The 14,183-nt window shown below is 37.4% G+C and overlaps 1 protein-coding gene across 1 annotated transcript in view; it reads left to right on the top strand.

Annotated features, from left to right (window-relative positions):
* The window catches only part of LOC136247984 (uncharacterized), a 197,965-nt gene that overhangs the window by 34,115 nt on the left and 149,667 nt on the right, over nucleotides 1–14,183 (top strand). The window contains exons 5-6 of the mRNA XM_066039802.1: nucleotides 3,019–3,191; nucleotides 11,997–12,164. Of these exons, the coding sequence (XP_065895874.1) occupies nucleotides 3,019–3,191; nucleotides 11,997–12,164 (341 nt within the window). The remainder of the gene's footprint in view (nucleotides 1–3,018; nucleotides 3,192–11,996; nucleotides 12,165–14,183) is intronic.

Below are 14,183 nucleotides of genomic sequence, written 5' to 3'. Positions count from 1 at the left end.
GCTTATTCTTTTTAAAGAGCAAAGAACAAAAACCACCTTACAACGTAATCAATATATTTAAAAACACGTGTAAACATGTTTACTTGTTACTGACAACTACATACTACAAGGACAACTACATTCAGTCACTGTATAACATAGAAACGCACTTCTCTCATTGACAATGGTCCCTGTACAAATCAAACCCCCACTGAGCAGGTGACACGGACATGACACGAACAAGACAATGTAGCAGATGTAAAGCGGTAAGTTTAACGAACTTCATATGGCTTCATGCATTTAGGATAAGGGCCATTGTTAACAGCATCTTGTACAGCTCTGTGATCTTTTGTGCTAACTGTGGACTGCTAAGTTGACAGTGAATTTGGTGGAAAGTGAATTTTGTCATGCGCACATAGTTTTCTCGGCTATGTTGTTGGTCAAGGCCAGGTAGCTCTAGTGGCAGCTAAAGTTGAAACTATTCAGAGGTATCAAGCACCCAGTGATAAACGAGACATAATGACATTCCTGGGAATGCCAGGATATTAATGAAACTTCTGTCATAGTGTCACCACTCATGGCTTTTCTTCAGAAGGACCAGAAGTTTATTCGGACACCAACTTATCAGAGCACTTTTGAGAAGATTAAATCAGTGTTGTTATACTTGTTGCACCCAACTTTAGCACACCATTCAAGTTATTTGTGGATGTCTGTGACATTGGAGTAGGTGGTGTCTTTCTGCTAGAAAACCTTCAAGGAATTGATCATCCTGTGTGTTATTTTTCAAAAAAAAAAATAACACAACTATTCTACTTGCGAGAAAAAATCTTTGGTTCTATTACTTTCCCTTCAGCATTTGTGACCCGGTCTGCAAAAAGGGATGTTATAGCCTTTCCAAATTGTCAAGTTTGACTAATCATAACTCCTCATTTGTTCAACCTATCACCTTCATATTACACCAAGCCATAGTGCTATGTTAGAGGTATACAGGGTGATACCACATTCACAAGTCCAGTTACAGGTTGCCAAGTACATGCAATAGAATAGGCTATAAGACCCCTTTTCCGGGTCACATTTTGATATTTATCTGTGTCCTACTGTTGCTCCAGTCCAACTATATATGGATCATATTCATTGGTATTTATTAACAGAATGAAAAACAATAATCAGAGGTTACTTCAATGGAGCTTAGCCCTTCAGGAATACTATTTTGAAATACATCATGTTAAGGGACGAGATAATGTTCTTGCAGATGCCCTGCCCTGCCTTGAGCCATGTGAATTTGACAGTTTTTGTTTCCTTCTGGGTTGTTGACACAAATTTTTTTTTAATTTGTATGCATACTAATAATTTTATTATAATACACCTAAGTACTTTTGCTGTGCTGTACTTATCACCCTGTTTACTTTTGTACTGTATCTTTGGGGGGATTTGTGGGATGTGTGTGTGTGTGTGTGTGTGTGTGTGTGTGTGTGTGTGTGTGTGTATGTGTGTGTGTGTGTGTGTGTGTGTGTGTGTGTGTGTGTGTGTGTGTGTGTGTGTGTGTGTGTGTGTGTGTGTGTGTGTGTGTGTGTGGTGGTTGAAGGCGGTGAGATGGAAATGGTGAGAGATTTCATTTATTTAGGCTTCAAGTTGTCTAGTGATGGTGAGATCACTGCAGAGATTAGCTGTAGAATTGCTAAGGCTTCCAAAGCCTTTGGTTGCTTGAGGGTACCAATCTTCCTCAATCGCACTCTCTCCATTAATACTAAGAGAGCTGTCTATAAGGCTGTGGTGATTTCTATTTTGCTATATGGAGCAGAGACATGAACTCTGAAAGCTCCTGATGTGAGAAGGCTAACCACATTTCACAACCGTTGTGTACTAACAATTTTGGGTGTGTCTAAATTCCAACAATGACAAAATCATATTACTACCCAACAGTTATCTGGACAGTTTGGCCTGTATTGGTCAATAGCTGATTTTGTTTTGGATCAAAGGTTATGGTGGCTTGGTCACCTGGGCCGTATGAGTAGTGACAGATTGCCAAAGCAACTTTTGTTTGGAGAGCTATTGAAGAAAAGGCCATTTTATGGTGCCAAGAAGCGATGGAGGGATGAAGTGATGTCTGACTTAAGGGCAATTAGTGTTGAGGATTGGTATGTGGTATGTCAAGATCGTGAAAGGTGGTCTAACTTGTGTGCAATAGCTGTTGATGAGGTAGCACGGTGTAAGGAAGGAAATACTTGTGCTGCCAACAGAGCATCCCAGGAACGAAATTTTCCTTGCATTTGTGGAAGACGTTTCAAACGCCAAGAAGATCTGACAAGACATCATCATTTCTGTAATGTGTACAGTTCGTCACTAGCCCAGGATTCGTCCTGAGGCTCCGCTGATCATGGTACTTGTTGCCGTGGGCGGCTTCCAAGGTTTCAAGGTTCCAAGGTGTATGTGTTATGATGGTGTATGTATTATGCATGTGTAAAGGCATTAATTAGAAAGTGATAATTTTTGTGGCTTGCATGCTAATGCTGATCCGTTGCTCTGCCATTGATCCTGTCTCATAACACACTATGCAGGCATACATGGTGATATTAAGTGGGGTAATAACTCTTTTAGAGTAAAATTACATATTGATCACTGGGCTATGTAGTTTATAAATGTACACTGTGTCAATTTTGTTGACCAGTTATCACAAATTATTATTCCTGCAACAGTGAAGATGAAACAATAAAACTAATCAATAAGCTTTATGCAGTCCATGATAGCCTACTTAGACAAAATTGATGCTGGCTTTAAAAACTACAGATACATCATTAACATTACATCTTCCAACCTGCACTGAAATACTAAATACATGGGGGATGGGAAACAGAATAGTGGCGTAATATACGTCACATTTGACTACTTTAACAAAGCAGTAACAGAGCTCAAAGTGTGTCAAAACGTTAACTCTTCAACAGTAAATTTTTGTTGTATCTAGCTGGAAATGAGCTAGGGACCTGTTAACTTTCTATTATTTGAATGTGTACATGCATTATGTATTTTCTGCTTTTGTAGTCTTTTGAGCCCTACATTGCTGATTTGAATTGTTGTATTGGAAATGCCTACACATTGGAGGGAGAATTGTTAAAGCCTTCAGAGTACTTTACAAAAGCCTTGGAAATAGTTTCATCGCACAACAATTTTTTGAAACAAGTGCAAGTGTACATTCAACGTGGAAAAACTTACAGGTAGTTCCATGCAAAGTTAAGGTTTGCTATGAAACTGTGTAATTGACTAATGGCCTATCTTGCATTTGAGGGTGAAGTGATTCAATTCACATAAAGCAATATGTGTGCTATGTTTTAACTTATATAATGTTATATAGACAAAGTAATGTAAGCTGTTTGTTCTGCACCTAAGTTAAAATGTGATGGTTTAAAACTGTCAGTTATTCTACTCTACACAACAAAATGTATGAAGAGCAAGATCTTTTTTAATCCATTGTGACACATTGTGTGCCTATGGAATGTGATGTTAGAAATCACTCTTTGACATTGTATTACAGTTAGATAATAGCACTTAGGACCTTCACAAAAGAATTACAAGACTTAAAATACACTATAGGGGGAATATAAAGTTATGTAATATATTTTCTGCTTTCCATACACATTGCTATTATTCTGCAATATACAGATATGTATTCAACCATTATATCAGTAAAAGCATAAATAAATATTTGTGACTGTCTCTGGGAAAACCAGTCTTATCGCCCATTTAAAAGTATCAAAAAACGCCAGTTTTAAATATTCAGAGTGTTTTAACTTGCCAATGGTGGTAGCAGACCAATTCATTCTAGTTAATTGTGACAGTGAAATTTGATGGTGCATTCATAAAGCTTTGTGTTTGTGTGAAAAATCAAACTTCCTGCGTTGAACGATAAAACTGCTTTTCACAGGTCTAGTCACATTTGTGTGACTTAATTAGTGAAAAGGAGTCCTCCACATACATCCATTTTACCACCTTTGACAATTTATGTCTTCAGATTGGAAAATGTTATTGCCTTAAAATTTGGTCAATAGTGAGAAACAACATAGTATGATAGATGGACAAAATGTCAGGTTTGTGTGTATCATGAAAGCTATCCTACATCAAGTGGCCTGCATGGACTACTGCCTTATGGCATGCATTAGAGCTATACATAGTGTGGGAATAAACAGGGCAGCCCAGGAAATTGCTGATGCTAGGTGCTAAATGCGCCTGAATTTTTCCAATGTGGAAGTATAGCTGCTGTATTTCTATTGCTATAGCGAGTACTTAATCATATCAAGCAACCTTACTGCCCATACCCTGGATGTCCAAAATGTGAATTATACAAAGTGTACTAGCATGAATGATTGCGTTGGTTGAGTGAAGGTGGATGCCAGTGATTAGTCAAGAGCAGGTGGGTGGGTGACTGTTCTTGGCATGTTTGCAGTAGCTTCAATCTTTATGACAGAATTCAGTTACTGGGTTCCAGTTCTATTAACTGGGATTCAATACCAACTATACCCGAGACTTTCTTGTCTGTTATCCTTATTTACAGTGGTGAACGTGTTACATAGGGTCTTTTATGTACATAGAATTGGATGTGTGTAAAAGACCTTTTCTGCATATCCAGTTGCAAAATGAACAATTGTTTTTCTCTACCTCAGTATGTACAATGCATGCAATGCATCATGGATTCCCCTTTGCCATCTTTTGTGTTCCAGTTCTTTACACTGACAGCAAGGTGTCAGTTTTCAATATGGCTTCCCCGTGGTTGTGTTGACTAGCTATCATGCAAAACGCTTGTATTTTCTATAGCAAATAGATTAATCACAGAGACATTTCTCATATTGTTCTTCTATTGTAATGCTGTGTGATGGGTGAAGCATAGCTGAAAACAAAGCATATTGTCCTTATCACTTTTCAGTAATCGATTGTTGGGGCACACATTCAGACGCAAAATGGCATTTCTGCCACAATTCTTTCTTTTGATACTGTATGCACAGGTTCAATAGTCACAATTATGTTATTAAAAAGAAAACGAACAAGCGAAGGAAAATTAAGGATTTTAAGTTGGATTATGAATCAAACAGGTGGTGAAACAAGAAAAGGAAAAGAGCTAAAAGTAGGGAAACAAGAGAGGTTGTCTATACCTGCAGATATACATACTAATGGATTGGATCCCTAATTCAATCATGGTTATAGACTGAAGTTTAGGGATTACTGTAAATGTCCATTAGTTTACACACGTCTGCATGTATAGACAGCCTCTCTTGTTTCACTGCTTTTAGCTATTATGTTGTTTCATTACTTTACTTTTTGATCCTTAGTCTGAGTTAATACATGTTTGAGTGCAATATAATGTGACCCGCTGTGCAAAAACTGGCCATTTTTGCAAAATTTTATTTTGCTATATTAAAATTTATTGAGATAAACTGGGTAATAATACAACTCCTACATAAGACTTTTACGCACATTTTAATTGCATTGTTATGTATTGAAACAATGCTCAAATCAATAAAACCTATACACCACCTGATTTTCCCTGCTCAATAGGAATAAAAAAAATATTTTTCATGTTCGTACTGTGTACGGTATGTGAGTTCTGTGAGTTTATTTACAATGTGGTAGAAAAAGCTTACCGTCGTCATTTAATTGCTAAAATGGCCTTCTTCTTGTCCACATGGTGTACAGGGAAAACACTATACCTTGATCAATGTGCCAGTTCATGGTGAACATACTGAGCCAATTCATAACTTGTTTCGGTCGTAAGTTACAATCAATTAAGTAAGCATCTGTAATTTATTTGCTGTATTGTTGCTGGTTTATTGCTTTCCACTCCTTTGGTACTACAGATAACAGAGAAATAAGAAAATGCATCTGTACATGTATGCTACACTCAATTCTGAGTCCTGTAAATTAAAAAAAAAAGAAAAAAAAGAAAAAAATGGAATTTGAGATATGTGCAAAAACAACCAGATTTGCTCAGCGGGTTATGTATTACCTTATTTGGCTTTAGGCTACCCTTAGAACTCACAAATGTAGAAAAGAAGTGATATCTATATTGAATGTCCAACATAGAAATTAAAATCAAGGGAGGAAAATTTATCAGAGGTGATAACCTACAAATAGCCTTTATCATGTTGATGTCCATTAATTTCATGAGATCACAATTGCGTCAAAGCCTGCCTGCCTGCCTGCCTGCCTGCCTGCCTGCCTGCCTGCCTGCCTGCCTGCCTGCCTGCCTGCCTGCCTGCCTGCCTGCCTGCCTGCCTGCCTGCCTGCCTGCCTGTTTTCTCTACCTGTCTTGTCTACCCACCTGCATACCTGCCTATGTGACCATGCATAGTCGCAAGGCTAGAGGCAAAAGAGAAGTGCATGGCCACAATTTTACACCATGGTAACAAACTCATGTGTGGTATGTGCCTTCCTCATTTTGTCTTTTTAAAATTCAATTATAGAACTTTGAGTGGATGAAATCAAAGGGATGTGTACTTTAAATTTCATAAAGTACACTTTACACCAGTGAACAGTGCTTTATTTCCCACAAAGAGTGCTTTATTGCACCACAAAGAGTGCTTTAATCGTGCAATAAAGCACTGTTTGCGGTACAATAAAACACTCTTTGTGGGCAATAAAGCTCTCTTTGCGGTGCAATAAAGCACTTTTTGTGGGCAATAAAGCACAGTTTCCTACGTGCTCTAGTGCATGCTAATTACCTGTGGTGCTCATGCCAGTATGACTAATCACCCAAGCCGGTGAAGGCTGATAGCATTGCCACGCTGAGTAGTCAATCGCCCCAGCCAATATGAGTTCTACCACTGGATTGATTTTATAGACATACCTAAATGGTTCGATGATGGGTGGGAGAAGATAACGTTGTTGTTACATTTGTTAATGTAAATGGACAAGTCCTGGAGATATCACATAAATACTTCACCATGTGTCACAATAGAATCAATTGTGGGATGTGAGCAAAACCTGCCAAAATAAGCGATGGATGTCCACCATGCCAAACTATGGTGAGCTACGCGTGAGTTACTTTGTTAAACTAGTTTGTGTGCATTTAGAGCTGCTAATAATTCGTGCAACACGTGTTAATTGCGAGTCCTAGTGTATGGTGAAGCTACATGACTGGAAAGTTCCATAAATCATTTAAAGCATTGCCTTGCTTGTGCTATATGAAAAATAAATCACTCGTCACTTGGCCTCAATGCTAATAAAGCACTTGGCTTTGCCTCATGCTTTATTAGCATCTTGGATGCACACCTCGTGCTTTATTTTTCATATAGTACTTGTGGCAATGCTTTAACATATACTTAAATGATTGTTTACTTCTTCAGGCAAGGAAACCATACTGTGACATTAATTTTCCATATCAACACTTTCCTTAGAAAAGTGTAGTTAAAGCACTTACTCTATGCTGTATGAGAGAGTAGATACTTGTAGCTGAACTTACAAAGCACACCTTTAAACAATCAGAACACACCTTTAAACAATCAGAACACACTCTTATGTGATCAGAACATAGTCACCACACTCTTAGTGATCTACAGTAGCTACAATCAACTGCAGTTTTATTTTGCTGTAGAAAACAAGACATGGAAGCCATGCCCCTTAATCTATTTGCATAGCTAACTCGAGATAAGAAGTGAGGTTGAGACACTCTAATAAAGCAGTCTCAGTCACATGTACGCATAATGTGACCTACACTGAGAAAACCAGTCTTATCACCTACTTAAAAGTATTGAGAAATGCGGGTTTTAAGTATTTGGTGTATAGTAACTTGCCAATGGTTGATGCTACATGTAAATGTTTGCACATTTTACACCATTTTCTTACCTTCCTGAGCTTCCACTGGACACCTGGCTAACAGCTAAGTTTCTTGCCATTTTTAGCTATATAGTTTGTAACTGAATGTTGACTGTATCAGGCAAGCTCCAACAGGGGGAGGAAGCGGAGGGGAGGACAAAAGGTTGTTTAGAAACTGAAAGAGTAATGAGGAATGCATAGGCTTAACTATGGGCCATTTAGTCTCAAAAACACAGAACAGAGCTGTACAGCTACATACAGCCATCCCTAGGATGGCCAGATCTCCATTAAGGCCATATACTACTCATACGGCTCACCACTAAGCTTAGAAAATGCAGCCAGCAAGCAGACCACTCAAGACTGGCTGAATTTGATTGTAAAATTTGATAGTTTATTCATGGTGATTTGTGTTCTTGATAAAAACTCAAATCTGCTGTTATGGGAAATAAGACTGATTTTCCCAGATCCATGACCAGTCACCGTATGACAAAAAGATTTTCAAACTAGTGCAATTAAAATTATCATTTTAAAAGTTCCAGTGGTATAACTAGTGAAGCAAGAAATATCATGATGAGTGATGGCATTATAACAAAGCTATGTGAAAAATTCTTACTTTGGCATTGAACAAATAATGGTGGTAACATGTCATCATTCATCATGCACATTGTAGTGTGTCATGCGGCCCAAGAAGCCGACATGCAACACTGTGAGTATATTGACAGCAAGAAGAAAACGTGATTTTCACACACATCTAGTGCATAAACTCTTATCCAATTTTGCTACAGAACTACCTGCCAGGTATGGGAGTCTACATATATATATGAAGTTTGAAGAAAATCACTCCAGCCATTTCCTCAGATAAGAGTGGCCAAGATTTTTTTTGTTTTTTCCTTCATTTTTTCTTCTTTTTACACATTTTGCAAATTCTGCCATAAAATAAAAAGAATCATGGAGTTATGATCGATTATTCATGTAAAACAAGATCAAGCTTCTGTCACTCCCACAGGGTAAACCCCTTTAAGGAATGACCTAAATATTGCTATGTAGATGGAGTAACCATCATAGGAGTGCCTTTTGTGATTTGGAAGGAATCGAAGAGATATGGCACAAACCCCAACCTGTGTCACTATTACGTGATCAAGTTTCACAAATAAGAAAAATTAATTTTTACACCTACCAGGCAAACCACTAAGAAGAGTGAGCTGAAACCAATATGTGATCCAGTCTGGGAAAACAGGTCTTATCGTCCATGTCAGCAGATTCAATTTTTCACCAAGACCACAAAGCTATATGAATAAACTATTTAATTTCACAATCAAAATCAGCTAGACTTTAGTGGTCTAGTTTTGCTGGCTGCTTTTCCCAAGCTCAGTGACAATCCGTACGTGCAGAGTGGGGTATTAATGGAGCTCTGGTCAGTGGCTGTATGTGGCTGTACAACTCCGTGGTGTTGAATAAAGACCTATGCTGTAAATTTATTTTATTTAAGCCAGTTTTGAGACCTGAATGGCCCATACCTTGGCCTAATTCATCCCTACTCCTTCCTTTTCAAAATTTTAAACAGCCTCTTTTCCTCCTTCCAGGCCCCCACCTCCCTCCCCTTTTGGAGCTCACCTGATACAGCCAACCTCGGCTTAAAACTATCTAAAATAGCAGGAAACTTAGCTGCTGGCTATTTGAAGTGGATGTTCTAGAAGGTAAGGAATTGGTGTAAAACGTATGAAAATTTGGTACACGTAGCTTCAACTATTGGCGAGCTACAACACATAAAACTGAAATTTCTTGATAATTTTAAATAGGTGATAAGACCCCTTTTCCCAGACTGGGTCATATATGTAGATTGAATAAGCATAGGAGAATTGAAGTAAATGCCATACAAAATCCAACTATGTGTAGCAAGTGAGTGATCAAGATACTCTAATAGTACATTCACCCTATTAGAGCATTCAGCATTGTTAGTAAGTTACTCTATTCTATGTAACAAATCATTGTGTTGAGAGTTCAGCTAAAACAAGTTATCCAGTAGAGAGTTCGGCTACAACAAAGTTACCCTAGGGTGATTTTTGTAGCTGAACTTCTCTACTGGGTACCTGTTACTTGTAGCTGAATTCTCTACAGGTGATGTGTTTCTAGCTGATTTCTCTGTAGGATGCTGAACTCTCCACAGGGTGATTTGTTTGTAGCTGATATCTCTACATGGTGGCTTTTTGTTGCTTAATACTCCACAGGGTGATTCTGTGGTAGCTGAGCTCTCTACAAAAATGTCACAATATAGAGAGCTCAGTTCAAACAAATCAACGTGTGGGGAGTTTAGTTATTACAAGTCATCCTGTAGGCAGTTTAGCTACAAAACAGCCACCCTGTAACATAAAAGTCACAATGTAGAGAGCTCAGTTACAAATAAATCAACCTGTCAAGAGTTCAGCTACAAACAAGTCACCCTGTATAGAGCTTAGCTACAAACAAGACACCCAGTAGAGAGTTCACCTAAAAGGAAGTCACCTGTAGAGACTTCAGCTACAAACCAATCACCCAGTAGAGAGTTCAACTACAAAAAGTCACCCCATAGAGAGTTCAGCTACAACCAAGTCACCCTCAGGACAGTTCAGCTACATACAAACAACTCTGTAGAGAGTTCAGCTACAAACAAATCACCCTGTGGAAAATTTAGCTAACAAATCACCCTGTAAAGAATTCAGCAACAAAAAAATCACTGTGTAATCACCATGTAGAGAGTTCAGCTACAACAAGTCACCCTGTATAGGGTCAATTGTAACTTACAGACAACAAAAGAAGCTCCAGAGATGGCCACAGGCCGGCTTTGAAGTATACAAATACAGAAAAAGTAATATCTATACAAAAACAGCCAAGCTGTGAAAAAGCGTGCAGCCCCAAAAATTTTAGGGTAAAAAAGATGTGAAATCCAAGGTGGCAACCAAGAAACGGCTGTGATGGTAGGCTAATGGCAAAAAATTTATTAACGATAATTCAGGTGAATTTGGTGCTGAATCCTAGTGAAATGTGGAGAAGGCAACACAAATCCACCCAAATTGTTGTTATTAAGTATTTTGCCATTAACCTACCATCACAGCCATTTCTTGGTTACCACCTTGGATTTCACATTTTGGCTTTTTGGGAGCTGCATCCTTTTTTCACAGCTTGACTGTTTTTGTATAGATATCTCTTGTTTCACTACTTTTTATTATACAGTGCTCCCTCAATTGCCTATTTGAACACTTGGTTATCTGAACAGTGGAAATGATTGCTCTATTAGAGTATTTGTGACCAGGTCTTCGAAAACAGGGAATGTGAGCACAAACTACACCCCATCACCTAACATCATTATCTCAGTACTGCTATACTCTATTTGTATTCTTTAACTTACATTATAAATCCAATTAATTTTCTGTATCAATACTTTCCTTGAAGGAGCATATTGAAATGCCTCAAAACTAATTGAGGCACTTAATGGATTGTAGTATCCCAGCAGGTAGCAACCATGCTGGGCTTATAATGAAATGATTGCATTGGACCACACTCCCTTGAACAATCAGAACATGCCACCACACTTTTAATAATCAGTGCTGAGGCCATGCCCCTCAATGATCTAATAACTCCATTAAAAACACGTGCCTTGCCCACTAGCTTAATCTACTGCGTAGCTGAGTAGCATGATTGAGATACTCTAATACAGCAGTCACAGTCTCACTTGTATTTATTAATTGTATTAGTTATGCTAAAAGGAAGGCAAAACACAGAAGGCAGACATTCGTCAGAACCACAAAAGGCATATGCCACTTGTGAGTTTGTTGTTGTGGCAGAAAATACTGGCCATGCACTGCTTCTTTCAGCCTCTAGCCTTGCAACTGTGGTCAGGCAGTGAGGCAGGCAGGCAAACCAAAATATGGCTTTAAAAAAAATTCTATTATGTGGCAACTAAAAGTGTTTTCTTGTTTTTAACACTTTATTTGATGTAAGACTACTGTATTCAGTAATGGTGATTTTCATCACTTTCTGTGACAGTTTATAAAATGGCATTTTTAGTGGTTCCCATCATTTTAAGGGAGAACCCTACTTAATACTAGCATACTGTTTGAGAGAGTGTTATATATATTAAAATATAAAATGTTTAACTAATCTTAACATTGGTTTTTTTCATTCTGCATGTAGTGCACATATCATCATAATTATGCAACTAAACATTACTTTATTTGTAGGAATGCTAGTGACAAAGTGCATGAAGCTATGAATGACCTGCAAAAAGCTGAGTCACTGCTTGATAGTTGCCAAGACCAAAGCATTTATGAGTTTCTGTTTTACCGCCATAAAGTGCTTTTCTACAAAGGTGACACTTACAAAACAATGGAAAAGTTTGGAGATAGTCAGTAAGTGTGATACATATAATTATTGCATACTAATGTACAGTGGCACAAAAACAGTTGCCATAATGCCTAATTTGTATTATTTTATTATTATTAATGCAGAGCATATCAAGACATATGGTAGTGTGTTGTGTGGCTAAGAAAGCTGGTGCACCACACTGTGAGTATATTTACAGGAAAAAAAACACAATTTTCATGTATACTTAACTCCATGCTCCCTTCTTGAATTGGTATCATATTTATGCTGCGAACGTCCTCCACCTTCAGCAACCCACATACCAAAGTTGAGTAATGCAATTGTTAAATACAAGCCTTCAAAACTCGTCTTAATTTTTGTGAGTCTTGGGGGCTTAGATAATTCTTTTGGCACACTTTACAAAAACCATTACAAAATGTAAATGCATATCTCCATTTTCTTGAGCTTTGGTACACTTTAAGAACGTATTGTGGTATAATTACATAACAAGTTTGGTGCAAATCTGATTAATAGTCATAGAGCAATGAACAATTACTTGCGTTAAAAAGGCCGACTTGCCTACAAGGTAAACCGCTAATGAGAATAACTTTCAAAATTGATATGTGCATAGGTTAACCATCGTTCGTAGCTCAAACTTTTTGTGGTTTGAAAGAAATTGCTTTGACAGGTATAGAGTTACAAGGCTACAACCAAACAACTGTAAATCACTGGGTTGAATACTCTAATAGAATAGTCACTGCAGGGTAAAACAAAAATGTCAAAAAACTTACCACTGTTCGAACCAGAGACCTCCATACTGAACATCCAAATCCTTAACCACTGAGCCACTGCTATCATGGCTGATCACCTCACTAAATTTCTACTTTATAAATGCAAATTCTAGCTGAAATCTATACTCAATAGTAAAACTTTATAATTTCATAGATCTACCAAGGGAAAATCTAGCACATTCTATGTGTGTTCTGTTAGAAATCCTCAGAAAGTTTACAGCACTACAAAAGTAATCAGATAAACTCTATAATAAATACTATTACAACTTCTCTAGTATTCCATTGAGTCAAAGCTGATATTATAGCCATTTTGGTACAGATTGGTGGGGTAGTACACCAATATAAAGACCTACTCATGCCAAACATCATCATCATAATAAGTGCTATACTAATAAAACTTGTGACAACAGGCTGCAAATTGTATTCTAGCATAAAAGGTGCAACATTTTCTTTCTAAAAATTGAGCAACTGCAACTTATGTATCACGAAAATCAAGATACTCTAATAGAACAGTCATTGCAAAATCTTAATAGACAAAATAGTTTGGAAGGAATTTACTTGCTAATATTGCAAAGAAATATGGGAAATGCATATATATTACAACTTTAGCCATGAACAAGCAAGCACAAAATTATGTCAGTATAAATTGGCTTTGGTATCAGATCAGTAAGTATTTTTTCTATATTGGTATAGCACTAGTTTGTCTTCTATCATCTTCATTACATCTGTAGATAAGAAGAACAATGGTTTGCGTAAAAACAAACCTCAAAGCCAGTTTATGGTTGGCTTTATGTATATATTTAAACTACAAATTAAAAGAAGTGGGGATAATTCTAAGTTAGATCTTTTCTTGGTGATACTACTGCTGGTGCCAGAAACAAGAGACTTTTGTATTATAATTGCTTGTGCAACCTTCAAAAAGCCTGGATGAAAAAAGTTGTGAAATCAAAGGTGGCAGCCATGAAATGGTTGCAATGATGTTAATCATAATCAATTTTATTAATGCACAAAGCCAGTATTAAAATTTATTTTCATCCGCATCATTGCAGCCATATGCATATTTGATTTCACAACTCTTTTGACCCAGGAATTTTGAAAGCCACACCTTTTTGTACAGCTTCGCTGTTTCTGCATGGATAGTAAATGACAATACATTACAAATTGTAACAAAATGAAGCAAACTTACAATATCTACATAACAGTAATTTGATTAATGTGAACGAATTTTGGAAAATCACTCATGGGCACGTTTGACAAATAAAATATTTAACAATT

The sequence above is a fragment of the Dysidea avara genome, chromosome 2, assembly GCF_963678975.1.
Source record: "Dysidea avara chromosome 2, odDysAvar1.4, whole genome shotgun sequence".
Classification (NCBI taxonomy): Eukaryota; Metazoa; Porifera; class Demospongiae; order Dictyoceratida; family Dysideidae; genus Dysidea; species Dysidea avara.
Note: the sequence above shows the minus strand (reverse complement) of the source record. Positions and strands in the feature narration are given on the sequence as shown.